The following is a 27,748-nucleotide window of genomic DNA, read 5'->3' as shown; positions in this document are numbered from 1 at the left end:
TACTGTGGAAAAAACCCCATTATTACTGTGTTTTTTATTCCTTTTTACCCACCAGCTGGTTACACAGCCAAAGAGAACAATTAAGTTGATCATCAGTTCTTTCCTGCTGTTAGTGAGGATAGTCAGGATAATGTGTTGATAATGAAGCAGGCATTGCTACGCTGCTAAATTTGTCTTCTCTCCAATGACTGAACCGAAGAACTAAATCTATTTTATATGTGTATATCTATTAAAGATATAAATAGGATGCAGCCGAGAGGAGGATTGTCACATAAGCTAAAGTGAAACGCAGCTTTCTTTGCAGATGCTCACTGGGGTGTTTTTGTGAAATACACAGACGTGGCGTCTCCGGGGGCCACATTAGATCAGCACCTACCTCGCTGGGTGAACTTCAGAGGTGGTTATGAGGAGTGGAGTTGTGATGAATGTATTCTGTGTCCAGTGTTCCTGCTCTGTGCCTCTGGTCTCATATGCTGTCTGATCTGTGGTGAATGTCTCAGTCTCGGTCTGATCTGTGGTTAATGTTTCAGCCTGTGTCTCCCATCTCTGTCTCTCTCTCGTCTCTGTCTCCTGTCTCTGTTTTGGATGTCTCTCGGTCCTCCTCACCTGACTGCAGTGAGAATGCCATAGTCACACGAATGACCCAGATCAAGGAGATCGGATCTGGGCTTGTTTGTGTGTAGGGATTTAAGCTGTTAGCTGCAGGGTCACTGACTGAATGGGGTGCTCCCACTATGCCTGTTTATACATGTCGAGGCGTTCAGCATCCCGGGAGACAGTGGGGGTAATCCTCCTCTCATCCCCCCCCCCCCCCCCCCCACGCACACACACACACACACACAATGTCCTGTCCATTATGTCCCTAAAGCACAGAGCAGCACTGCCACTGTGACCAAAGCAAAGCCCATTATATAAGGGCTTTAAAAACCTCAGTGGTGTGGGTGGGGGTGTGGGAGTGGACATGGAGAGTGTGGGGTGTGTGGTGGGGGTGTGTGTGCATGTGTTGGGGGTAAGAGTGGACGTGGAGAGTGTGGGGTGTGTGATGGTGGTGGTGTGTGGTGTGGGTTGGGGTGGACATGGAGAGTGTGGGGTGTGTGGTGGGGGTGGACGTGGAGAGTGTGGGATGTGTGATGGTGGTGGTGTGTGGTGGGGGTGTGGGGGGTGGACGTGGAGAGTGTGGGGTGTGGTGGTGGTGTGGGTGTGGGGGTGGAACGTGGAGAGTGTGGGGTGTGTGATGGTGGTGGTGTGTGGTGTGGGTGTGGGGGTGGACGTGGAGAGTGTGGGGTGTGTGATGGTGGTGGTGTGTGGTGTGGGTGTGGGGGTGGACGTGGAGAGTGTGGGGTGTGTGATGGTGGTGGTGTGTGGTGTGGGTGTGGGGGTGGACGTGGAGAGTGTGGGGTGTGGTGGTGGTGGTGGTGTGTGGTGTGGGTGGGGGTGGACGTGGAGAGTGTGGGGTGTGTGGTGGTGGTGGTGTGTGGTGGGGGTGTGGGGGTGGACGTGGAGAGTGTGGGGTGTGGTGGTGGTGGTGGTGTGTGGTGTGGGTGTGGGGGTGGACGTGGAGAGTGTGGGGTGTGGTGGTGGTGGTGGTGTGTGGTGTGGGTGTGGGGGTGGACGTGGAGAGTGTGGGGTGTGGTGTGGTGGTGGTGTGTGGGTTGGGAGAGTGTGTGGTGTGGTGGTGGTATGTGTGGGTTGGGAGAGGGTGTGGTGGTGGTGGTGGTGGTGGTGTGTGTGCATGTGTTGGGGGGTGAGGGTGGACGTGGAGCATGTGTGGTTTGTTCATAAGCAGCAGTGTCTATAACCAGAAGTCTGAAGCAGAGAGATAAAGATGATTGCTAATATAATATGATGACTACAGTGAGGATGAGGAGTCCAGTAGCACCGTGAAGGCCACCACAGCCCAGTCCCTTCACTCCCACATCATGTTCCAGTATTGGGGGGGGGGGGGGGGGGGGGGGGGGGGGCAGTCTGGATGAGTCTGGGCAGAATCTCAGCCCTTCATCACCCTGCGTAGCGCCGGTCCCTGGATCTCCCGGCGAGATCCGATGTGCCGCTCCTAAACTGGGCTGGAAGTGGTCGCCATGGCAACAGCTTCCTCCCGCTCCCCCTGTTCAGCCAGCTCTAGATACACGGAGGGGGGGAGTGAGTGAGAGAGAAAAAATCATCTCTCTTTCTCTCTGTCTTCATACGTTTGTGCCTCTCCCTTTATCATGAGTTCACAACCAAAGCTGGCTTACCCGGGTGTTTCCTCCTGGGGGGGGGGGGGGGGGGCTGTGTGTTCTGGAGCGTTCCGCGGGAGGTTCCTGTCCCTCACACCACGTTACAGCCGCTACGCCCTGCGCTAACTCTCATGCATCTGTTAACCAGGGATAGACGGGGATGTCTGAGAGGTATTACAGGGCCGCGGCTCCGGACCACCGTGCCGGACCGTCGTGCGTGCGGTTCAGGGAGGCAACAGAAAGGTTCTGCTTTAAGGTTACTGGCTGGGCCGGGATCGGTTTAGTAAAAGACACCCCTCCGTCATCGTTCTGATTCTGCTCGGTGTTCCAGTCCGCAGCAAACGAAGCAGCGTCCGCTCCTTTCAGCCGAACGCCGTCCGTGCGTGAGTGCGTGTTTTACGAGCGCACTGGCGATGCGGACGCCGTCGTCTGGCAGCACAGCTTCTGTGAATGTCTCATGAGCGTGGGGGTCATAACGCTGGAGCTGCTCTGGTCTCTGTGCAGGCGCGATGTGAGTGGAGAACCAGCGGATGGAGTAGTGGCTGTTTCCAGTGGCATGAAGCCCCTGTCTCTGGGGGGGGGGGAGCCCCACCGAACTGCTGAAACAGCAGCTCTGAGTTTACACGCATGCACAGTGCTTACTGCGTACGGACAGCAGCTACAAAAGAGAAGTGGGGTTGGAGATTAGGGAGCTGATTTGGGGAGCTGTGTGCCGTGCTCCCTGTGTTTGATCATCCTGTGGCTTTTCCTCCTGTAACCCGTTTTCTACAGAACTGGGTCATTGGGATTGTTTTATCACCAAAGTCAATTTGCAGGGCATTTTTTCATGCTGTTCTGATGTGCACCACATTAATTAGTTTTTTGACAGTTGAGTGCACACACAGTCCTAGACAAGCCACTAATATCCCAAGGATGCCTGTAATGAAAAGCCTTTTACATTGCCTTTAATTTTTTTTAAGATATTGAATAACAGATAAGTCTGATAAGTCTGTTATCTTATTGCGTGAAAATATCTTCCCATCAGTGTCACTAGTTACAGCGTCACCTGATTTGGTGAAATACGGGGAGTTGGCAGGAGATTTTTACTTGCTGTTTTTAATCAAAATGTATTTCTTTCCTATGCGTCAAAGAGCAGTGGGGGAGAGTGGTTTTTAACTTTCTCTCTCTCTCTCTCTGATGGACCCTGTCTAGCCGACATCATCTCCACGGTTGAGTTCAACTCAACAGGGGAGCTCTTGGCTACTGGAGACAAGGGAGGACGAGTGGTGGTTTTCCAGAGGGAACAGGAGGTAAACATCTGAAAGGTCCACACAGCCACCATGTTCTCAGAACTCCAGTCAGATATCTGCATGTCTTTCAGACATCTTTAACATTACTGTTTTATTGATAATGCTGCGCCCACTAGAAAAATGCTGTTCCCACTAGAAAATGATCCCAAAGAACTGTAAATCCAAAAAAATAACATTTTATGTATAAATCAGTGCAACACCAGAACACTGTATGTTGAGATTTCAGTAACACCACTTTTAAATGACTCTGTTTAGCTCTAATTTCACTAAATCTTTGAAAATTGGGGGTATGGGGATGACTTGAGACTCCATACTGTAGTTAGTCTAGTCACAGGAGGACAATATACACCACCTCTTTACACACACACACACACACACACACACACACACATGAGTTGAGAATCCATGTTGTCCTTAATGGACTATTTTGGTAATTGATTCTGATGGTTGGCATGAAACCACACCCCTATTTTCTTGTACTTCTTGACTGTAAATACAGTTGGTACCATCTGTGACAAAGAAAGTACTAGGCAGTGTTGCATTATGTCTTGTGTTTAATTCAGGATATAATTAACAATAGACACTACGTGTAAATAACAACAGACACAGGTTTACTGCACCCAGAGCGGCTAGGGCTGTTACATGCATCAAAACTATCTGGACAGCTAAGAAGTTTCCTCGTTTTTCTCCGCTCTAATCCAGAGTAAGAACCAGCCTCACAGGAGAGGCGAGTACAATGTCTACAGCACGTTTCAGAGCCATGAGCCTGAGTTTGACTACCTGAAGAGCTTGGAGATCGAGGAGAAGATCAACAAGATCCGCTGGCTTCCCCAGCAGAACGCTGCGTATTTCCTGCTCTCCACCAACGGTACGTAGGACGGTATCGGCTGGCCCAGCAGCCATGACTGCAGGGGAACCACCGCGAGGCTGTGGTCCCTGTTCCTAATTATGACGACCAACTCAGGGTGTGTTTCTGTGCAGAATAGTAACTAGGACATAAATCCCATGAAGATCTGCCATGCAATAGACGTTATGCGCCGAGGTCATTTGTTTAAGACAAAGAGTGAATATATTATCTGTCAGGCAAGTAATTCAGCACAGAGGGTGTGTGCGTTCTCTTTCAGATCGTACGACTTGATCTTACATACTCCACTGAGCTGGACACGTGCCAGTATTGTGCCAGATTGCATGTACAATCTCTCGTTCTTTGCTTTTCACTCACTCTCCCCCCCTTTAGTGTGTTAACACTGGTGTGTGTGTGTGTGTGTGTGTGTGTGTGTGTGTGTGTGTGTGCTCTTGTGTATGCCCCTGTGCCTGCAGACAAAACTGTGAAGCTGTGGAAGATTAGTGAGAGGGATAAAAGACCAGAGGGCTACAACCTGAAGGACGAGGATGGGAGGATTCGAGACCCCAGCACCATAACCTCCCTGCGGGTGAGTGCGCCGCTCAGAGCAGCACTGAATACAAACGAACACGGGCGGGTCTGAAACCTCGTACGCCGTGGCAGGCGGGGGCAAAGGTTGTGGCATGTTTGAGGGTTCAAAGAAATGGCTAACTTGCAGGATCATGGCCATCTCAGACAGGACATGTGAGAGTCTCGCGCTGGTTAAGGCCCGGATCCGCACGGAGAAGATATGACCGCTGCAGTTGTACTGTAGGAAAATATGTGCAACGGCAGCAGTTTAAAGGAGGAGGTTTGGATCGGCTAGTTTGCCTGGTTTGATTGTGCGGTATGAGCTGTCCATTTGTGTAAAATAGAATGTCATTGCGCTTTTAAATCTATTGAGCATTCTGCTGACTGTGGCTTCAGAATGGCAAATTGCTGATTTGGATGTTTTGAAACTGAAGCTCTGCCAATTCCCAGCGGTTTATCCAAAGCTTGGTGGTGTGCCGTCTTCTTAATGCAGCATAGAGCAGTCACTATTCACTATTACCCGTAAAAAGCGACAGTTGTGCTCAGAGTCAGCTTTGATAAATGATCCGCTATCATCAATGGACAGGGTTTCTCTCTGAATCAAAAGCCAGCTGCCTAGAGCAATGAGTGTGGGTGAAAAAGACACGATCCTCTCTCTCTCTCTCTCTCTCTCTCTCTCTCTCTCTCCTGTTCCTTTACACGTCCAGATTGAATCCACGTATTAAAGGGGTTGGGGGTCCCGGCTCGGTGTGGCTGTTTGAGGGTTCTGCGGTGTCTCTGTTTTCCAACACCGTGGCCAAGGGGATTAAAGCTCTCCAGAGCTCAGTGGTCCAACCCAGCGCTGTCGGGTTGAAGATGGGCCACGGGGAGGCGGAGGGTGGCAATCCCATTCGGAGCGTGAAATGTATGTGTGGCAGACGCAGAGCGATGGATTTATCAGTGGGCACAGGGGCCAGAGGAGAGGTGGGGGTGAGGGTACAGAGAAGAGGTGAGGGTGGGGGGACAGATGAGAGGTGGAGGTGGGGGGGGGGGGGGTGGAGATCTTCCTCTCTGATCTATTCAGTTAGAGCTCAGAAAGTTATCATCCCTGCGCAGAGATGAGTGGCAGCATAGTGGCCGTCTTCTCTTAGTCACACAGTCGTCTGCCCCTGGCAAACAGGAGGTGGTGCATATATTATCATTCATAGCAATGACTGGCCATCACACCTCATGGACGCCATCATCAGTAAGAATGGTACTATTTGTGAATGGATTAAGATGAAGTGGCATCTTGAACAGACACAGTCTGATTCACATTCAGACCTTAAAAACACTTAAAAACACACACACACACATTTGAGCTTCGAAGACAATGAGTAGTAATGGGTTGTCTTGGTGGGCTGTCACATAGCCCTTCAGAGCGTCTGGTGATTGGGAGGAAATCACTCCGGGACAGACCGCCTGCTGCTTCTAAATGTATGACATTTGGAGGCGAAGCTTGTTCAGCATCCGTTTGGTGCAATTATGTGCAGCAGGTGGAGGTTTAGCTCTGTGCATAATAGGAAGGCCGCGGTGGGCGGTGTGGGCCCACCACATGGACACAGTTACGATTGTCAAGGTCTCTCTCAAAAGCCATTACCGTGGTCTTTTAGACCCCAATTAGGGGCAGTGAACTGCTAAATATGCAGCAACATCTATAAATAGAAGTGGTGAAGTGAAATGGGCATATGTAATACCTGGCGCACTACCGCCAAATTCACTGGTTTTCTGGGGTCTTTTGAATTCTTCCAGTATTCAGTACAGCTTCCTTAAATGATCTAAAGGAAGAGCAGCATGGCTTGACTGGATGGAGACAGCCACATTTAAGAGGGATGAGTGGAGGATCTTGCTGCCTGTTCTTATTCTTGTTTTATTGTGCCAGGTGCCGGTGCTGCGACCCATGGACCTCATGGTGGAGGCCACGCCCAGAAGAGTGTTCTCCAATGGCCACACTTACCACATCAACTCCATCTCCGTCAACAGCGACTGTGAGACGTACATGTCCACGGATGACCTGCGGATCAACCTGTGGCATCTGGAGATCACAAACAGAAGCTTCAGTATCCCTGCAGGGGGCGATGTTGGGAGCCGGGTCAGCCAGAGGCCTGCTTTAGATTGGTCATGGATTGCTCTTGGATCAGAGCACAAAAAATACACAGGCAAACAGAGTAATGGATAATACAGTCAGTTCCTTGACATGGTAATCGTAGCTCAGCCTATGCTAGACAGACACTTGTTTTTATAAGTTTAAGTGATGTTGATATATGCTACTTAGCTAAGTATACTTATTTAGATAGCACAGTTAAAACCAAAGTGCTTTAACGTCAGTGAGAAGGATTGTGCCTTCATCAGATCTCGTCCAACCAGACTCATTTATCTCCTCTCATTACTCCATTTCCCTCACGCTTATTTACTGATGTATTAATCCTTCGTAAGGTATTCTAAAGCATTTCCTTAGCGGCGCTCCTAGACATTGTGGACATTAAGCCAGCCAACATGGAGGAGCTGACGGAGGTGATCACAGCTGCGGAGTTTCACCCCCACCAGTGCAACACGTTGGTCTACAGCAGCAGCAAGGGCTCCATCCGTCTGTGTGACATGAGGGCAGCGGCCCTGTGTGACAACCACTCCAAGTGTGAGTGCTCGGGGAACCCAGAGAGAATCACTGTGCCTTCCTCATCTCTTCATGAAAAAAAGAGATCAAATTCAATTCACAAATACTATCACTTCATCAAAGCCTTCTATTGAGGTGAGGAGGTGGCCAGCTGTGACCTGGAGATGATTCCAGATGGTTCTATATAGACACCTAGAACCTCATATAGTGTCTATATCCATCTGTTGAGGCATCTGCCTTTATTATTCCTCTTCACTAGCTCATGATGGCAAAAAACATCTGATGAAATCAGAAACCTATAATTATAACATAGTTCTAATATTCTAATGTTATAATAAAATATTATTACAGTTTTATTATATTATTATGTTACAATTTTTTTACAACAAAACATTTCCAGATAATAAATCTAATGCTCACACTATAATTATCAGTGGAATTCAGTCAGAACCGACAGCGGTCTGCTTTAAGGCATCCTGGACTTATCTGAAGGCTTCAGTCGCCTAATGGACTCAGACATTACAAATGCATAGTGCAACCAGCTCCTCACTCTCAAGTCCTTCCCCAAGAGACCAAAGAGCATATCAGGCATGACAGGGATTAGCCTGCCTCCCACCTTGGGCGAGAGATGGAGGGGATAGCGCTTATGCTAATATTTAACGTAACCGCCTGCTGTGGCCTATCCCACTTAATTTCATTTGGTAGTGTTTCGGAGGTGACTGAAAAATCCATAGAGACTGTACAGTAGCGCCCCCCCCCCCCCCACCCACCGCACCACCCGACTGATAACCGGACACTGAGGAATTTCCATTAGACCTCCTGAGGGCTTTAGATCGTCTGTGGGCCTGCTTCAAGATTGCGACCAGATGAGCACGCTTTCAAAATCCCTTTGAATACATTGACATTTCAGCAGCGGAGTGAAAAACTAAAATCAATGTAGTAAGACGCCGAGCTGCATGTGAAGAGATCTGAGTGTGGGAAGAGTTGGGGTTTCTTTCATGAGCATTTATTGATAGGCCTGCTGCTCCACAGAAGCACGTCCTGTTGAATGAGCCATTTGCATTCTGATGGTGAATTTTAGCCCCAGACAGAAATGCCCCAGGGGTGGAGCGAGGTGCTATCCTGTGGCCTCGCCAGGGCTTTTTACACAAAGCTGTTATTTTTCACCTGGTGTGTCTACGCACAGTGAGCAGACACCACCTGGCTCAGAGAATAAACGGTTCAATACAGTTGTCCCAGACATCATCTGGTACCGTTGTATGTGTGTGTGGGCTGGGAGGTTGTGTGCGTGTGTTTTTTCCTCCCCCAACACTAAATAAACGGAGCCATGCAGAGTGGCGGAGCAGGCGCCGGTTGCCCTGTGTCCCCCCCCAACCCCCCCGGTGTTGGCCCCCTAAGGCGTGACTGCGAGGAGTCCCTGGAGGACTCATTACCTCGCGGCCAGCGAGGCCTGGTAAGGTTCTGCCTGGGACAGACTCCTGCATCCTCGCCATCGATCCGTGTCTCTGCTCCCTCTGCCCCTGGGTTTTATCCGCTGTGGAGACATCCTGCTGAGACAACACACGCCAATCTACAACCGAGTCAACAAAGCAGGAAGGGGGGAAATCGCCAAGCAGTTGAGATAAACGCGTCTCGCCGGTTCGCTGGGTATCTGGAATCCCGGATGAGTGTCTTACTCTTGTCAGTGGGAAATAAATGTGATTCCTCAAATAGAGAAGCAAGCAGGTACCACCTACTCCTCTGAAGATCTGAGAACACCAACCTACGGAGATCTGGATGTGGTGCTACCATGCTTTTCTTACCTTTCTCTGACATCATCTCTCTCTGCTCTTCCTCACGCAGTTTTTGAAGAGCCCGAGGACCCAAGCAACCGATCGTTCTTCTCCGAAATCATCTCCTCCATCTCAGACGTGAAGTTTAGCCACAGTGGACGTTACCTGATGACACGGGACTACCTGACGGTGAAGGTGTGGGACTTGAACATGGAGAGCAAACCTCTGGAGACCTACCAGGTGCAGGACTTATAACACAGTCTTCCTCTCATGACTTTTGGCATCCGCAGTCATATTACAACATTAGAAACATGTGAGACTACTTTAATAGAAAACAAAACATGAATTAAATAGATCATATCACAGTAGAACAGATGCCTCTGAGAAAAAAAAAAACGCTTTCATGTCATTTGCAGAGTTTAGAATATCACTTTGAAAACAAAGGTCCAGGTGTATTTTCAACTTCACACACCCACCCACACACAGACCTGCACACAATATATCAACCTTAGCATAATATGACCTTTCAACCTCTGTCCAGGTATAGATGGCCTGAACTCTGCTCTCTTGTGTTATCCTGTTTCTTTCATCTGTCAGCTGAGGATTACATCATCATGTCTCTCGTCTTACACCTAAAGGCTTATGCAACAAACACTCTAGTGTAGTAATACTTCATCCTGGGGGGGGGGGGGGGGGTAGTCCTGGGGGGGTCTCCACTTTATAGTGGCCTGATTTCCCTGCTCTGTCACACTCGATTCCCCCACTGGGGTCTTAGCCCGTTGATCAGAAGGGTTTGAGCAGGAGAGCTGTGTGCGCTAAAAGGTTCCCTGCAGGACTGCGACTGGGACGTACTGCTACCATTTCAGCGAACGCTTCCCTTGATGCCGTCTGGCTCTGTCTGTTCTGTCAGGTGCACGACTACCTGGGAAGCAAGCTGTGCTCGCTCTACGAGAACGACTGCATCTTTGACAAGTTCGAGTGCGTCTGGAACGGCTCGGACAGGTCAGACAAAGTTTGCGCATAACTTATGCGCGGAACTGCAAAAACATTAGTCACTCATGTATTATCCTATTTTAACCATGTTTTGTTGTCTTAATGACTGTTATTTTGTTGTGGCTTCTAGTGTAATCATGACGGGCTCCTACAACAACTTCTTTCGAATGTTTGACCGTAACACGAAGCGCGACGTGACGCTGGAGGCGTCGCGGGAGAACAGCAAGCCACGGGCCGTCCTGAAGCCCCGCAAGGTGTGTGTGGGCGGCAAACGGCGCAAGGACGAGATCAGCGTGGACAGCCTGGACTTCAGCAAGAAGATCCTCCACACCACTTGGCACCCACAGGAGAACATCATCGCCGTGGCCGCCACTAACAACCTCTACATCTTCCAGGATAAGGTCAACTAGCACAGCACAGACCCCCCACGCTCACAAACACACTCACTCGCACACACACACAGACACACACTCACATACACCGGCAGACTTGCGTCTGCGTGCGGAGAGGAAGAGGCGAGGAATGTGAGGCGGAGTGAGGTGATGGGGGGGGCGTGGCCGGACCGGGGACGTAAGGGCCCGGGCTCTCCCGGCACGTTGCACACGGATGCTGGCGGCCACGTGGGAATTAGAGGCGCTGTGCTCTCCTCTCCCGCTTTTCATCGCCTCCACGTTTCGCCCTTCCACGACTCTTTTGTTTATGCTATTTATTTGGTTCTCCGCTTGAAGAAAGCTGCTGGGAAGTCGTGCCACGCTAAGAGCGCTAACACAGCGGCCTCGGGGAGGCTACGCAGCGTTTGAGGACGACGTCAGCAGAGCTGTGGGCAACTGGAAAGCCAAATCTCTGCTGAGTTGCAGCTGTATTTGTTCTACATCCTGTCACCTCTGTGTGGATGGCATGTGAATCAGAAGGGTGCCTTTAAAACCAACATGATGGATTAGACAGAGATGCCACGACATCCCTCACCATTACCCTTCAGCCACGACAGAGCTGCTGGCGAAACGTAGAACCGCCACAGACTCGATCGCCTGTGAACGTAGCTTGTAGACTACGGCGCTTAAGGCCAGACTCAAGATCTGGACCAGATCACAGCTCTTTGCTACTGGACTGATTTGTTTTGCAGAGAACACGGTGTAAGTGGATCCCACTGGGTCGCGCGTCACTGACACGTCGTTTCGTTTCACGTCGCTGTATCTTCGTCTTCTTATGTTCATGTTAAAAACTGTGGTGCCTTCCTTTGGTATGTGGGCATGAGAGGGTTTGGGTGGGGGTTGGGGAGGGGCGGTGTTTTTGGATGGTGTGATATATTGATTCGTGGAGTGTGACTGTTTTTAAAGAAATGTGGACTGCATAGCTTTGTGTAATAAAAAAGGAAGGAAACTGATATGTATTCAAGAACACAAAATTTAATTACTTTTAAATTTTGCCAAATGGTCACGGCATTTGCTCTGTTTTGCTCATGATTTATGAAGTGTACATCCCTGGATTTGACTCCTTCGATGCAGTGTTGAGAGAGCTGTAATTGCACTCCTTATAATAAATCACTGTAATTTACTAATAAAATGTCTGCTCAGCAGGGTGTATACAGGACTGCAGTGTAAGATACCTTTGCCTCTCACTGAAACAGTTCACTTTCCATTATTGAGCATTTATTGGAGACTGCTAATGCACCACCCTGCTAGAAAGTTCCATGACCTGAAAGGGTAGAGAAGACCGGTATCACGATGTAGCCTAACTGGACATGAAGGTTATATGATATCAGGGAATTTTAGGTACAAGTCCTTAAAAAAAGTAATGTCTTCTTAAGCAATTTCAGTTGTGAACTTCTTAATGAAACAAAGTTTTATAGCTCAGAATGTATTTAAATGTAATTAACTGACAAGCAGTCTTTATGCTTATTGGAATTTGTTGAAATAAAAAATGACAAGATGTGCAAGTTGACAAATTTTTTTTTTTTTTTTTTTTTTGCTTTTTTTAAAATCTGCGCATGACATTAGTATGATGCCTGGCTATCCTACGCCCCCTGGACATGTGCCCTGTAACCTGTACCGTGGACATACAAATCATGCCAATTTGGCTGCGCTGTTTCATCAAAATGGGAACAAGAGAACAAAATTGGATTAATTGCGCCCTCGTGTGGCGACTGAAATAAAAAATAGCAATTCATATAAGTAGTACTGAAACATCTTAAACAAGTTTTAATATTTAAAAGTACTTTAATTAAAATATCCTGTTCTTGCAATACTGTATGAAGACTATAATTTTAATATAACTAAATATCAAACCGATTATTACTCATGATAGTACTCTACTGAGTCTTAAAAAGTAATTAAACATACTGAAAAAGACTTCAAATGAACCATACGCAACCAATTCTCATTTTTAACCAAGACGTTTCTTTGTTCTCTGTCACATTGTTTAAAGAGTTTAAGATAACCAACCATCATCAAGCACCACAGCTTCCAGCGATTACAGCGAATAACTTATTATAAGTGGTGTCTTGCAGCGCTTATTAACTGAAATCATCATAATTGGCCCCGAGAGGATGTTTGGCACCAGTCAGAATGACAGCACCCTCATCTTGGGGGGGGGGGGGGGGGGGGGGGGGGGGGGGGGGTTGGGGGTTCCTGTCAATCAAACGCGCCTTTATAACCTCCTCCAGCCTGCGCGCTCTTTTCTCTGCGGAGGAACCTGTGGTGGTGACAGGAGCGAGTCCGGTCCCGCTCGGTTCTACAAGTCTGCCCAAGTTGAACCTCGAGAGCCTTTACTTGTAAAAACGCGGCTTTTGACTTTTCTGAGCCTTTCAGCTCGTTTGTTGTGGAGATGGACAACACTTCGCCGGGTGTGAACGTCAGCGAGGAGAACGGCACCGTCGACCGACGTTCGGTTCTGGACGGGGGCGCATATCAACACCTGGAAAACGGAGAGCTGAAGGTGCTGATCCCCGTAGTCCTGGGTGTGGTCTGTGTCCTCGGCTTCACTGGGAATGTAACTGCCATCGGAGTTCTGGTGTCCAACGCGCGCAAGGGGAAGCTCTCGTTGATCAACGCGCTGATCCTCAACCTGATGCTGGCCGACGCGCTGGTCCTGGCGTTCCCCGGCCCGGTTCGAGCTTCCGCCTACAGCCACGCCAGCTGGACCCTGGGCTTGTCGGTGTGTAAAACCTGCGACTGGTTCTTGCACTCCTGCATGGCCGCGAAGAGCTTCACCGTGGCCGTCATGGCCAAAGCCTGTCTCAGGTACGTCAGCAACCCCACCAAGCAGGTCTCCATCCGTCTGAAGACCATGCTGGTGGTCCTGGTCTTCATCTGGCTCCTGGCTTGCGCGCTCCCGATACCGCACTGGCTGTTTGCAGCTCTCCGGGAGGATGGAGGAGGCAGGGTGCTGTGCGTGCAGCTGGTGCCCCCGGACGCGCGCGTCTTCATGTCCGTGTACGTGAAGGTCTACCCGCTGGTGGCGCTGTGCGCTCCGCTCGCCGCCGCGCTCCTCTACTTCTGCAGGGCGTGCGGCTGCCGCGCGCATCGGCGCTCCAGCAAGACGCAGAACCTGCGCGCGCAGATCCGCTCGCGCAAGCTCACGCTCATGGTGCTGGGCCTGAGCGTCGCGATGGGAACCCTGTGGGTGCCGGAGTGGGTGGCGTGGGTGTGGACGCGGCGCGCCCTCGACGGCCACGGGACCCTCCCTCCCCAGGCACTGGTGCTGGCCGCCCAGCTGCTGGAGTTCGCCATCTCCCTGGTGAACCCGCTGGTGGTGCTGGCGCTGTCCGAGGAGTTCCGCGAGGGCTACGTGGGCCTTTGGCGTCGGCTCACCATGAGAAAGCAACCGGCCAAGCAGCCCAAACCGGGCCCGCACGCGCCCACCGCCCCGAGGTCGCCCACGCCCCGGCCCGAGACGTCCGCCCACCTGCCTCCCCACCAGCCGGGCGGGGACGAGGGCGAGGAGCCCGGGCCGGAGGTGCAGCAGGAGCACGGCGGGGGCGGGGGAGAGGACAACCCCGCCAACAAGGACGGCGTGGTGCTGCCGGACGTGGAGCAGTTCTGGAACGAGCGAGAGGGTGGCTCGCACTCGCAGGAGAACGACCCCGTGCCGTGGGAGCGCCAGTGAGGAGCACCAGTGAGGGTCTACCACCCCAGACAAACCCCCCCCCCTCCACTAAACACTCCCACACCTCTCACTCTGGCAAAAGAACCAAGGATCAGCAGTTACGACCCAGTGACCTCCCTTGACCTAAACGCAGGATATAGTTTCAAGAGGATCAAACGAGTGTCATTTGTGAGCGGCACTTATTGAATGTTAAATATCGTTTGATAATGTCAGTAGCCTCGTTTGATATTAGAAATGTTTCACCTGTTGCATTTGTAATGTACCAGTGCCCCTTATACACACACACACACACACATTAGACAGACATCATCAGCTAGAATTATAGAAATGTTTTATGGACACTTGTCTGATATGTAAAGCTATAAATAGTTGTTTCTGGATAGGAATGTGGATGTAGAAGGAACATTTTAATTCCCTGCACATTACACCATCATATGAAGGTTTATAACAGTCTCTTCACATAAATAGAACTACAGATGTAAAATAAGAGAAAATGTTTTGTAAATGCATTTGTTCTAAATAAACTTCATTATGTTTGATTATGTGTCCTATGCCGTGGTATCCTTGTGTAGAGGAAAGACACCCAGACTGAGTGGAGCACATTTAGTTTACCTGTGACATACAAGTCTTGTTGAATATGTAAAAAAGTAGGGTGCTTTTATTCCAGTCAACTTGTACAGAAACACAGCAACTCCAAAAATGTAAGTTATCTTTTCAAAAACATTGGAAGTTAAATTAAACTTTACTATCAGCCGACACCGTCAGCTGTCACTTTTGCACGGACCAACATCACATACAGTTAATGGACTCAATGAATACACACCTAATAATTATTTTAAAAATATCTTACATTTGAACCAAGTTGTCAATAAAAATGACAGACGCACAGACTCTCCAGCAGCTGAATGCCCCGGACGGATGACCGCAGTCACCAGAGATGAGAACAACTGACAAAAAATGAAAGACAAAAAAAAAAAACAAGGATCTTCCCGGTTTCTACAATACAACTCTTGATACAAAAGCCAAGAGGAGAGAGCTCATGAGTTATGGGTAAAGGAGCGGAGGAGCAGGGTGGAGGCACGCGGGCGTGTGGGCGGAGCTGCGAGGGGCCAGCCGGGGTGGATGGGCACCGCCCTCCTCCGCCAGCCTCACACACAGCTGGCCCTGCCGCTGCCCACGTCCACCCTGCCAGAGGGATCAGGTGGGTTCGATCTGGCCGTGGAAACGGATCCCGAGCTGGAGCCGCCACCCTGTAATTGGTTTGGACGGTCGGTGTCCCGGCAGCTACTGGGGCCGTGGCTGAAGGTCACCAGCGCACCTGCTGCCGCTCGTCATCCACAGCGGGGGGGGGCTGTGTGCGCGAGTCCGGTCAGACGGGGTGGACAGACGTGACCAAAGGTGAAGGCTGTACCGCAAAAGTGGCAGAAGAAGCGCGTGACGAGGCAGAGGGTGGAGAGAACGTGAACGGACGGCAGTCTGAAGGCTACTGGTGGGAGAAGCTGAAGGTCTGGCAGGTGTGTGTGTGTGTGTGTGTGTGTGTGTGTGTGTGTGTGTGTGTGTTTTAGGAGATTATTTCGTGGAGCGTCGGGCAGGCTCAAACGCCGTGGGAGGGGGAGGGGGACCTCGGCGGTCCAGTTCCTCCACGTACGCCATGATGAGCTTCTGTCTTTCTTCTGGGACACAGTCCAGCACCAGGTAGCGCATATCGTTCTGGAGGATCTTCTCCATGTCCGTCAGGTGCTGCTCAGACTCCTGCATCAACTTACAAGATCTGGGGGGAGAGGGTACATACTGAGATGAGAATAGTGTCTTTACATACAAAAGAACTGAAAAGATTTGTTGCGATCAACTCATTCAAGTGACGAGCAGCTCAGGAATGCATCTGCGTGATGGTCTTCTAGTCGCTCACTTGTACGTGATGAACTTGGTCTCCTTCAGCAGAGTCCTGAAGTCTGCTTTCGCTGTGATGTGCTTGTCTTTGATGTAGTCTTCAAACTCCCTCTGTTTTTTCTGGATTGAAAAGCAATGAGCAATAAGCAATCATCTTCACCACCTTTAATGAACATTACACCCTCTCCGTGTTCTACTCTGAGTCCCGATGTTTATCCCAGCAAGTGTGATGTATCCAATCAGGTGAACGCGGCACCTACCCGATCACTGCTAGAGAACTTCACACATCTCGGATCATCTTTGATAATCTTTTTGACCTCCTTCCATGTTGAAGTCAGTGTGACCTGTTGGAAGGGAGTGTCATGGTTAGCCGTGGTAGCATAAACCCAAGAGATCTACAAAGATGAAGCGCAGTGCAAAACGTGTCGAGGAACGAGAAACGAGAAACGAAAACCATCAGCGCACCACGGCGGTCTCGTCTAGAAGTTGCCGGAAGAGCTCCTTCTTCTTTTTGGTCAGTGCCTCGATATGTTCGTTGAAAAGTCTCTCCTTCTCCTCCCGCTCCAGCAGTGAGGAAGTCTCCCACCGGTGGTCCTTCCTCAGGGATCGACGAGTCTCCGACCAGTTGGCGTCTGATGACCTCACCTGTCGTTCCGAGACACAGCAGATGATGCAATCTCACACAGTACAGGGGTTAACAGGATCAATTGGATTAATGAGATTAATGAAAGTGTGGCTTCCCTCTAAAAACGCTGTGCACTCGAAGCAGAATAACACGGCCACTTTGTTGACCGTCTTCAGTCACATCATGAACACCCGTTTTCCTCGTCTGCCTCCCACTAATCTTAAGACATTTTACACTTTTTTTTGTTTTACACTTTTACTTTGCATGTACACCAGTCGTTAAAGGCAATTTAGCGTTATGTGGTTTCTTGAGAATCAGCGCACAAGCTGAAGCACGTGTGAAAACAGCGAACACTGGGGAGTTGAACACTGCCGATTCAGAAAGGGCTTAATAATGAGTTAACAGGCCGCACTAGGTGCCCAACGCAACCGACTCAGCTCGTAAAGAGCTCGATAACGAGGTGCTGAAGCACGTCTCCCACCTCACGAAAGCAGCGAGAGCGTCAGGCAGTGCTGCTGTTGCCTTTTTGCGAGTGTGGTGCGACACCCCTCGTCACACCCCTCCACGTACGGGACCGGTGTGGCGTGAGTCTCTCACCATGTCAGACATCAGGGCTTTGAAGTGCTGCACGGCCTCCTCACGCTTGTGCTGTTCGCGCTCGCGGTCAATCTCCTTGGTCTGCTCGGAGCGGAAGCGTTGGACGGCACGCTCGCGCTCCCGCAAGCTGGCCTCCACGCGAGCCTGCTTCTCCTGCTGCTTGTCCGAGTTCGCGTTCTGGGGGGAGATCAGAGATCAGGCTAGGGCACGGCTCAGGCACGGCTCGCAAATGGACGGTTGCTGTGCACGACAGTTTTTGCAATCTTGCAGGATGTTTAGCACAATCAAATGGAAATATAAAACTAAAATAACATGAGAAAAATGTTAATTCAAGCAAGACAAAAACTATAACCATCACCTATTTTTGAGCCTGTTCTCTCCTTCGTCTCTTAAGCACACCCAGAGAGAACAAATTCAGCGCACGCACCTGCTAAGATGCAGAGTGAACAGGGTCTTCTCTACCTTGGTCAGCCTCTCCACGAAGCTCTTGAACAGTTCCTCTCGCGTAGCCGACGTCTCCACTGCTTTATACCGAGGGTCGGTCTCCATCTTCTCTTTCACTTTGCTCCAGCGCTGCTGGCCATCTACGTGGTAATCTGACAACAGCTCGAAGAAGTCCTGCTTCACCTGATAGGAAATGTGCACCATAATCACACTGATCCACACACATTACCAGGTCAGCTGATTCAACACCTTTGGCCTCTGGCTTTGAGTAGAGGCGTGCCAACCAGGCTCAACAAAACAATTTTTTTCACAAATGGAATTATGGTTAATCAGAAGCCCTCCAACTTCCGCTTCTCTGTGGTTAACTGAACTAACTTTTCTGATGTTAACGGGTCAGTTGCGTCTGCCTTTGCTAATCTCTCTCAAGCCACTGCAAAGTAACGCCCTCACCGTGCCGCACCAGACGACTTCAAAGATTCACCTGCCGGGTTTCTCTCTCATCAAGTCCCTAAGCTGCCTGGCTCGGTGGAGTGTGGGGCCGGCACTGACCCATCCTTCGACTTGCAGAGACTGAATGCGAGTGGAGATGACGCGACGGTTATGGTGCCCTTATTTACTAACAATGAAGAGCATGCATTCAGTCTCGGGTCAGGAGTCATTTACTCAGGAGGTTTGTGCTACCCGCTGGTTTCCGGAGGCCTAGTGAGACCCTGGCCATTGGCCATTAGGCTGTGCATCAGCAGCGCAGGAACAGCAGCCTTCGAGTGGCTGTAGATTGGCGTCCTCCGGTGAACCCCACTCTGTGACGACTCCCTGCTCCTCACCTACCACCCCTCCCCCAACAGGTGACATTTCACTGCTATTAATGTTTGATGGCTGACCTTCAGCTGGCAAAGGCAATCAGCACCATCTCCCGAACTACCTCACACCAGCAGTACTCAACGTACAGTCAAACGTGCTGGGCACGCTGCAATTACTCAACACATACTACAGCTGACGGAGACATCTACCACAGTCTGGGTCTGGGTCTGGAACTGAGGCTGTAGTCTCCAGGGCAGAAGGCTCACCTTATCTCCCTTGTTCTTTGAGTTCTCCTTCTCTTTCTTCCTCAGAGTGATCATGAACTCGGTAAAGATGGCCTCTCTGTCCTTCATCTTCTCGATGGCTTTAAACCGGGCATCCCGTGCGTGCTTGGTCGCAAACTCACTGAACGTAGTTCTGTAAAACCATACGGAGAAAACTGTAAAGGGCCATGTTTCATGCCAAAAACCTCATCTGTTGGTGGTCAGTAGCTCATTTCAACCCTGTTATGGTGGTGATGGTGGTATGTGCGCGTGTGTGTGTGTGTGTGTGTAAGACCTGGCAGCAAGTCTGGCCTCCTCCATCATTTTCCTGAAGTCCTCTTTGGCCTGCATGATCTTGTTTTTCTTCTCCTTCCTCTCTTCCTCTGCACGGGTCTTCACATACTGGTCAAAGACCTAAGGAGGCAAAGTGAACACGTGGGGACCTGGAGCCACGCCTTAAGAGGCAGGGCCACGCCTTAAGAGGCAGGGCCACGCCGTCTGGAGATACCACCAGTCTCTCACTGGCCATGATGCTTACTATACTAGCACATGGTGATGTGGACTTCATTTCAGAAAACTTTTCAAAAGGCCAAGTTTCATATCATCACTTGAAAACATGTGCTGAATATTGAGTTAGTGTTACTTAATGTATAGAGTGATAATTACGCCAAATAAACACGAGAGAGAGGCGTGTTGGGGTGTGCGTATGGTGGGTGTGCGCATGCTGAGGTGTGTGTGTGTGTGTTGGGATTTGCACGTGAGGTGTGTGTACCTGCTTCCGTTCCTTGGGGTTGAGCAGCAGATAGCGGGGATCAAACACTATCTTGTGCAGCTCCTTCTCCCAGGTAGAGAAGGCGGAAACCTGGCACAACGGAGGAGAGAGGCAGGAGTTAAGGGCAAGGCGAGCTGCTTAGCAACCCCCCTCCCCCTAATTAGGCCCGTCCTAACGAGCAGGCCATTCAGCAGGCGAGCTCTTCTGAGCGAGCCCCGCCCCCCCGCGGCGCGGAGTCAGGGTGTGTGCGCCTGGCTCGTTTCATCCCGCCCCACCCCGTCATCCTTAATGAATGACACGCGTGGCGGGGGAGGGGGTCCCTGTGCCCCCCTCCCGCTCTGTCCCTGCATTAGTTGGCACAGACGAGCGTGGGGTAATTAGTTGAGGGGGGGAGGGGCAGTGGCATTAACTGCTTCAGACTCTACAGTATGGTTGGGGGGGGGGGGGGGGGTGCCTTGATGTCTGGCCCTTTTGACTGTGGTGGAGCTGCCTTTCATCTGTGGTGTAGAGCACGTGGCCAAAGGGCAAATGGCTGCAGGCCGGCGCTGCCTTCAGCGTCTCTTCAGCCCGTCGCCAACACGTACGTTCTCCTTTTTAGTTCTGGGAGACATCGAATCTGGAGGTAAGACATGCTCGCCGATGAGCACGTAAAACCAGGCTGATTTCTGCGGGCTGCTGTGTTGAAAGGTCAGGAAGGGTCTCGTAATGAGACCTTAGGAGCTACGGATGGCGACAGGTTTGACCTTTAAAAACAGAGATCGACGTGCGTGTACACATAAGCACTTCTGATGAGGCACCTCCGTTTGTAGCACCCCATTTGTGGCTATTTGGACTACCTCTGTATTTAGATTCATTTCTATACCTGAACGATGATTATTAGGACCTTATTTAAAGAACGAGGGCGACAGAAACAAGGCTGTGTGGTTTGGGACCCAGCGGTGGAGAGACGAGGGGTGTGTGTGTGTGTGTGTGTGTGGGCGGAGGAGAGATGAGGGGTGTGTGTGTGTGTGTGTGTGTGTGTGTGTGTGTGTGTGTGTGTGTGTGTGTGTGGGCGGAGGAGAGATGAGGGGTGTGTGTGTGTGTGTGTGTGTGTGTGTGTGTGTGGCGGAGGAGGTGATCAGCACTGTGGGTTTACCCCTCTCTCCAGCAGCATGTCTCTGAACTGGCCCATGCGGGTCTCCTGCGGGAGCACCGCACGCTCCCTCGCCGCCCTCAGCTCGGCCTCCACCGCCTCCTCCTTCTCCGAGTCCTGCTCCCTCCTCTCCTCCAGCCTACAGGAGACAGGCCAGACCAACACTGAACACTTCACGTCATCGGCACAGACAAACAGAGGACCACAGTTCTGGTTTGGAAAATTAAGCTTAATTGTTTAGAGGACACAAATGAATAAATAAATAAAAACGGAGCCTCACTTTCTCTTTTTGGCCTTGCTGGGCTCGTCGTCTGGTGTGTCGTCTGCTGCAACAGCCTCCTGCTCCTGTTTACTAATCACTGTACACACAAACACTGAGCTCAGAAGCCACATAAGGTTTGGACAGAAGGGCGGAAAACAAACTGGTCTCTCAAAACAAACGACACGTGATTCTCCATCAGTACAACCTCAGGAGTCCCCAGACATAACTGGATTTGCATCATCGCAAATTAAATGGTACTGTAATTACTGAGCTGATATCCAAATGGACACTGTACCAGCAGAACATTACCCCTGACATTCAAAAACCAGACCACTTGCTATAATGAAAATCTCCGTGTAACAGTCCTACAGGGAGACAAAGCTCTGGACATCTCCAATCTCAGGAGGACGCAAAAATGCAAAAACGAATTGGGTTGAACTTGGACAATGAGACTAGGATACATAAGACAGACGCTATTATAATTTAGTTCCTCTGACCGTCCTACTTTGACTCTTGTAAAAGCACACCTGAAATACATCATCATACAGGAGGCTCTAACGGCGCTGTGGTTAGAGCTCTAACCTTGCTTGGGCCCGTTGTCCAGCCCTCTCTTGTGTGGCGGCTCCTGGATGCTCCTGTCAACATCTGTGCGTCCCACCAGCTCATCCGGTCGCTCCCACATGGACTGGCGTGTGGTGGGGTTATAGAAGAACACGCGGTCGTCACCAGTCCACACAACACACCTGTTAAGGTGAACCCACGTTAAACAATACAGATGAAGTGTGTACTAGATCCAAATGAACACGCCACGAATTCTCTAAAAGGAACAGACAGGAACCTGCTCCAGTGAACCCACAGTCGTGCTCCACTGATGCCTACCATGGAGTGCCAGGGATGGGGTTTGTGGCTACAGGTTTGGCTTTTTTGGCAACTTTCTCTTCTTCAGACATCTCCCCTTCCTTCAGCTCCTACAGTCAAGCAAAACACTGAGTAAGCGATCTGGAATGTTCTACATCCTTATCTAGAAGATCTTTGTAGATGAAGCCTATGAAACAGACACGATGATAAACTGGCAGGTATGTCCTACCTCTTTATGTTCTTTGGGTGGGTCGATTTTGGGACTTCCATCTTCCACCTCCATAAGATCGGTGAGCTCACCATCTACCGTTAGATCCTTGGCTTTCTCCAGCTCCTTTTCTGTTACGGAGAATCACAGAAGGGTCAACAGCGGACGTCACTTCTCTAAATCACATACGCAGACTTGTGGCTAAGCTCAGAACAAGAGAGTGTAGGAATCAGACCATAACGCCCAACGCGTGTGGTGAAGGAGCAGACTCCCCCTCGCGACGCACTCAGACCTTTCTCTCTCAGTTCTTCAGGCTTGTCCCAGGTGGTCTCCAGAGTGCGTTTATTGTAGTAGTAGGACTTCCCTTCTGCAGTTTTAAACTCGGTCCAGTCAGAGAGGGCTAACGGGGAGGAGGCCCCCGCTACCGTCATCTGGGGTGGCATCATGGGTAACAGAGGAGGTGCGATGCCAGGAAGCATACCTGAAGAGTACACACACGTGTGCACATACATATATATGTGTGGTCTGTCAAACACATTGGGTCAGCATTACCCAACTCCAGTTCTAGAGGCCTGGCAGAATCTTTTTTGTTTTCCCCAGTCAAGCAAAAGCCGATTGTGATGGCGTTACGTTTTGCTTGAATTACCTACGCAAAACCAACACTTCAACTGATAAAGTCCAGCTTAAAACCACACCAAGAGGGAGCAGTACCAACACAAACCTACTACACCTGCCAATTATGCCACAATGGCGATAAATAACGCTAAGCCATTATATCATCGTTTTGAGTTATCTTCACTGCGTCCCACTCTTTTAGCAACACCTCAGGACTATATGTGAATTATGGTAAACTTCATTTTAATAAAGCTGCATTGTCAGGCAGATGAGTATGAAGTCACTAAAGAAGCACTAGGAAAACAGAATGATTGCACTAACAATATTTTGTTTGCAGACCACATAGTTCATGTCCTTAAAGACATGAGTGAAAATTTTTCTAAGTGCAGGACAAGACTGACACCAGTAATGAACGGTCTTCTACATCACAGGCATTTGGCCGTCCTGAGATGAACCATGTGCATTAACCCATAGCAGGGATATCATGGAACTGTGCAGTGCTGGGACACCTAGGACTGGGGTTGGGAAACGCTGTTAGCTCATTCTACATGTCTGGACGAACGGAAATGAAAGGGAAATAAAGACAGATAGAACAGTTAGATGGGAATGATGATGGACTAATGATAAAAAATGAAAAAAGGAGAGCACGCCATGATTAATCACAAACATAATTACGCAATAATGTCTCTACACAGCCTTATGTTCTAGTCTACTTTAACTACTTTATAGTTATTTACAGGAAATAAATCAGTAACAAAAATAAGGGTCAGAGTGTTTGTGATTGCGCAATGAGGCTTGTAGACAACTTGCACTTAATAAACTGAGCTAGGGAAGTGTGGTTTTGTCTCAGGAAGCCCTGATCAGAACTTTCGTTCAACAGCACATCTCTCCTCTTAATTTGTCTTTATTTGTGAAAGTCTTTGTATTCTAAAAGGAAAACAAAGTGAACCCTAACTATTGATGCTGGCAACATCGTGAAAAAGCACTAGATCCACAAAGCAATCACTATGGTCAACAGAAGACCACAAGAAGACACAAGAACAGCTATTAACAGCTACAACAAATGCGAGCTCATGAGATGTTGTGAATTGCACATTTAACAGAGTTTGTCGTCTGGGCAACGTGCTTTCTTCAAAAGTGCTCCAAAAAATGATAGACCACATAAATAGAACACTTGTACTGCAAAAGTCATGTGCTGTTAATATTTGAAGAAAGCTGTGTGCCTAAACTGTTGAAAAGCTGTTTTGGGACAACATGTATTGTAAAAAGTTCTATATAAATAAATTGGATTTGGACTTAAACTAACCATTACAAAATGAGGTATTTGGAATTTGATGAACTAGCTAGAAATTATGGGCCTTTTGTAACTAAAGGTAAATAAAACATAAACCACAGATGCACAACAGTCACCAGCATGCCGACTAGCAGAGAATACCGACTGGAGATAGAAAGAAATTACCGTTCTTGCTGGGAGAGATAGTCTTTATATAGGGACAGCTGACTATCTGCATCATTGCTACACCTAAAAGAGTCAAGCAAGCACAGAGTGTTGGGGAGAGAAAGACAGATGTCAGCTAGTGTCCAGTGCAGGCAGCAGGCCAGCAACAGCCCTTTGGTCAAATTATCATCAATCTCTGCATTGGTAAGAAGTTTGATCAACTAGGTTATGATCATGTTGGAAAAGGGTCTCTATAGCATAAACCAGCATTTACAATAAACTTACTCTGTTTACTGGAGTTGATGTCAAAGTCCACTTATATGGATGTCACGTAAAACTATCAAGGTAACCATTTGATTGGTAATATGGCCAAATAATATGAGGGGGGCTGATACTGCCATCTATGGCTCATTGGTGGGTATTTAAATAAACAAATAAAGGATAAAAAAAAAACTTTACAAAGGGAGTTACCCCACAGGGGCTGACAGAATGACAGATTATTTTACCTAATCTTGGCTTTTTTCACGGCTAAATCTTTTTGTTAGCAACACACTGCATGTTTTGAAAAGATGAGGAGGAGTGGAGGTTTAAAGCCAAATCAAGGCAGAGAGAGGTGAGCAGGGCGGAGGCGTTCAGAAGCAGCCTGCCGGGGGAGCAGGAGCAGCCCTGGGGCGGCCAGCGAGGGAAGGGCTCCAACGTACCGGGCAGTGGAATGGGCAAGCCAGGCACGGGCACTCGGAAGGGTGGCACCATCACCGGGGGGAAGGCGGGCAGAGCGGCGGCCGGCTGGGGCACCGTGTGGGGCAGGGCCACGGGGAGGGGCTGTGGCCCTGCGGTCACCGTCACGGCTACCGCAGCAGGGTTGACGGCAGCCACAGGCGTCACCGCCACACTGTGTGGGACGCTTACAGTGGACGGCAGCTCTGCGCCTTCAGGAGCTTTGAGAAAGGAGGCAAGTTGGGCGGGAGAGAGCGGAGACTTGATCACACGCTGAAATATTCTGTCATACCAATAATACCATGGAGTGCTTGAAAAACAGATGCAAAACAAATACAAATCTGAGCAGACTACAGGAGACCCCTCCCCCTACTGGAGACCCCTCCCCCTACTAGAGACCCCTCCCCCTACTAGAGACCCCTCCCCCTACTAGAGACCCCTCCCCCTACTGGAGACCCTTCACCTTTCTTTTAATGACAATGACACTGTACATTTTTTTCCCCAGATAACTTCTTTTGAATAGGTAGTGATGTCCTAAAACTATAGTGAATCAAAAATGTTATAGACAATTATATAAAAATTATAAATTATATAGATTAGGGAGAAAGTACAGGATGAATAGTTCAAGTGACCGATCTCTTTAGACAGGGAGGGAGCAGCTCAATACAAGAAATATCTCCAAATTAAAATGTCAAAATCAGCCTCTCACAGAATTAACTTACAGAAGCTTTAAGACAAAGCCCACCTGTGGCTCTGGTGTGCGTGATATTTACCTGTTCCAGGCGTGGGGAGCAGTGGCGAGACTACAGTCGTGCTGGGGGTGGAAGAGGAGCTCATAGGTGTGGGAGATGCCTGTGTAGTGTGGCTGCCATGGGGAGGCGCAGTGCCGGCGCTGGAGGGCGGGAGGCCTGGGGCAGGACTGGGGAGGGCGGACGGGACCCCTGGACCTGGGGCCACCGCCTGACTCATCACCAGAGGGGTCAGCTCTGCCTGCTGGATGATCTTCACGCCCTCCGGCTTCGCCCAGGCTGACTCTCGCGTACGTGCGTTATAGTAATACACCTGCACAGAAGTGAACAGCTCTGGCACTGAAATCGTCATGGTGAAGTATCTCACATAAGGTATGAAATGAAGTTTGGGATTTGCACAGAACACTGGTGTGTACAGGATACATAGTAATGCTTTTATACAAATGCACCCAAGCCCTGTGCTGGAGCAAGTAGTTATTAAAAGTATGTTGAATGTGGTGATAAACGAAATAACAGCAGCCGTCTCAGTGCAGCAAGTAGCCGTCTCATAACTGCCACGATTGACTAAAGCATTTTGTCCTCGCTGCTAGGGAGACTTCTATACCTTTCCATCTGGACTCTTGTTTTCCACCCAGATTTCCTCCGCAGTGGTCAGGGGTGGGCCGACAGCTGAGGCTGTAGGGGGGATTCCAGGTGGAAAGATCATCCCAGGGGGCGGCGGCATTGTACCCACTGGTGGAGGTATGAACGGTGGTCTCTTACATCCCAAAACAAACAAACAGACAAGGAGCCCATCAAAAAAAATAAATCATTGATTTTCACACCAGATTTCCACTCTCTCACAGTCTGAGACAATCCACAGCCACCCCGACCGGGCCCGTGCAGGTACCGGTCATTAGGTGATACCTGTAAGTGGGGGGTGCCGATAGGTGGTGGAACGCTGGGGTCGAAGGGCACGCGCCCAAACGAGGCGGCGCGCGCCGGGGGTGGCGGGCCCCTCATCATGGCGAACGGCGGCGCCGCAGGGGTGCTGAGTAACGGCTGCCTGCGCTGGATCCCCGCGCTGACGGGGGGCGCGGAGGCAGGGAAGCGAGGTACCGCCTGCTGAGCCATCCTGTTACTGTGGGGGAAATAACTTCACGTTAGCCACCCCGGCTAGTTTTAGAGCGCGCGCACAACGGTGGGCGCGCGCGCGTTCGACAAAGCCGCTAGTTAGCATTCACGAGCGCGAGCCACATCTCACTGATTTACGTGCGACCTGCGGATGTGTTCATAATACATTTGAAAACAACTGGCAATAAAAACAGCGTGACGGGACAGTGTGATGACCGCCAACCAGCCACACGCGTACAAAACGGCCACTCTTATTGTCTATGTGTAGCTAAGCTAGCTAGCTATGATGGGAAAGTTAGCTGGTCTAGCAACCCATCAACTCACATTTTGTGAATGAGAAAATCCCCAAACAAACAATTAAACAGAAGCTAAAAACTTAGAATTAATAGAATAAAACGGTTTGTTTCGCCTCGAAATATTAATATACAACATACTGTTTAAAAGTCTTACCTGTTAGCACTGAACCCAATGCTTTCTCCCTCCGTGTGTTCCGCCATTACAGGAAAACAACAAAGTCCTGCACTGACGTGTTTCCGGTAGTCACGTGCTTCAGGTTTCACGTCAATTTGCCACATAGTGACGTATTGAGTGTGAAACACGGGCACAAAATGCAGCAGCGTGAAATTATGGTACAGAAACCACCTCAGCCAAGTTGGCACTTCATAGAATATTGAGTTGCCATCTTCCAGCTGTTGCCTTTAGTGATATCTTACCTTCTGCGGTCTTAGTGTACTGCGGTGTAACTCAAATTGTATTAAAGATTTTTACATTTCACGTACTATCACACAGGATTGAGGATATGTCTGTATCAAATTAAGCTATAAAATATACAGATGTAGAGGTG

At 49.7% G+C, this 27,748-nt stretch overlaps 3 protein-coding genes across 8 annotated transcripts in view; 2 read left to right on the top strand and 1 right to left on the bottom strand.

Annotated features, from left to right (window-relative positions):
• Nucleotides 1-10,868, top strand: part of LOC143526929 (serine/threonine-protein phosphatase 2A 55 kDa regulatory subunit B beta isoform-like) — a 46,732-nt gene extending 35,864 nt beyond the window's left edge. For both annotated transcript variants that reach the window (XM_077021742.1, XM_077021743.1), the window contains exons 2-9: nucleotides 3,408-3,505; nucleotides 4,208-4,373; nucleotides 4,826-4,938; nucleotides 6,820-6,997; nucleotides 7,408-7,572; nucleotides 9,394-9,563; nucleotides 10,234-10,325; nucleotides 10,447-10,868. In XM_077021742.1, coding sequence (XP_076877857.1) covers nucleotides 3,408-3,505; nucleotides 4,208-4,373; nucleotides 4,826-4,938; nucleotides 6,820-6,997; nucleotides 7,408-7,572; nucleotides 9,394-9,563; nucleotides 10,234-10,325; nucleotides 10,447-10,726 — 1,262 coding nt within the window. In that variant the 3' untranslated portion in view covers nucleotides 10,727-10,868. The remainder of the gene's footprint in view (nucleotides 1-3,407; nucleotides 3,506-4,207; nucleotides 4,374-4,825; nucleotides 4,939-6,819; nucleotides 6,998-7,407; nucleotides 7,573-9,393; nucleotides 9,564-10,233; nucleotides 10,326-10,446) is intronic.
• A 2,080-nt stretch (nucleotides 10,869-12,948) lies between these two features.
• Nucleotides 12,949-14,959, top strand: gpr151 (G protein-coupled receptor 151). The gene has a single exon (XM_077021744.1). The coding sequence runs from the start codon at nucleotides 13,140-13,142 to the stop codon at nucleotides 14,418-14,420; it is 1,281 nt and encodes a 426-aa protein (XP_076877859.1). The 5' UTR covers nucleotides 12,949-13,139; the 3' UTR covers nucleotides 14,421-14,959.
• A 101-nt stretch (nucleotides 14,960-15,060) lies between these two features.
• Nucleotides 15,061-27,429, bottom strand: tcerg1a (transcription elongation regulator 1a (CA150)). 5 transcript variants are annotated; one of them, XM_077021732.1, is made up of 21 exons: nucleotides 27,355-27,429; nucleotides 26,698-26,911; nucleotides 26,396-26,548; nucleotides 25,816-26,104; nucleotides 25,027-25,263; nucleotides 24,347-24,409; nucleotides 22,508-22,753; nucleotides 22,294-22,403; nucleotides 22,086-22,174; nucleotides 21,789-21,949; nucleotides 21,225-21,303; nucleotides 20,948-21,083; nucleotides 19,813-19,902; nucleotides 19,336-19,454; nucleotides 19,044-19,194; nucleotides 17,995-18,159; nucleotides 17,533-17,709; nucleotides 16,776-16,955; nucleotides 16,571-16,654; nucleotides 16,330-16,430; nucleotides 15,061-16,191 (listed from the first exon to the last, which is right to left on the bottom strand). In XM_077021732.1, exons 1-21 carry the CDS (start codon nucleotides 27,399-27,401, stop codon nucleotides 15,990-15,992), a joined length of 3,093 nt encoding a protein of 1,030 aa, XP_076877847.1. In that variant the 5' UTR covers nucleotides 27,402-27,429; the 3' UTR covers nucleotides 15,061-15,989. The 5 variants fall into 5 exon arrangements, with proteins under 5 accessions (XP_076877847.1, XP_076877848.1, XP_076877849.1 ...); XM_077021733.1 differs by having other exon boundaries at nucleotides 22,565-22,753; XM_077021734.1 differs by lacking the exon at nucleotides 24,347-24,409.
• Between the last annotated feature and the right edge of the window lie 319 nt (nucleotides 27,430-27,748).

Source organism: Brachyhypopomus gauderio, chromosome 11, assembly GCF_052324685.1.
Source record: "Brachyhypopomus gauderio isolate BG-103 chromosome 11, BGAUD_0.2, whole genome shotgun sequence".
In the NCBI taxonomy this organism is placed as follows: domain Eukaryota; kingdom Metazoa; phylum Chordata; class Actinopteri; order Gymnotiformes; family Hypopomidae; genus Brachyhypopomus; species Brachyhypopomus gauderio.
This window is presented reverse-complemented; position numbering and strand designations above follow the sequence as displayed.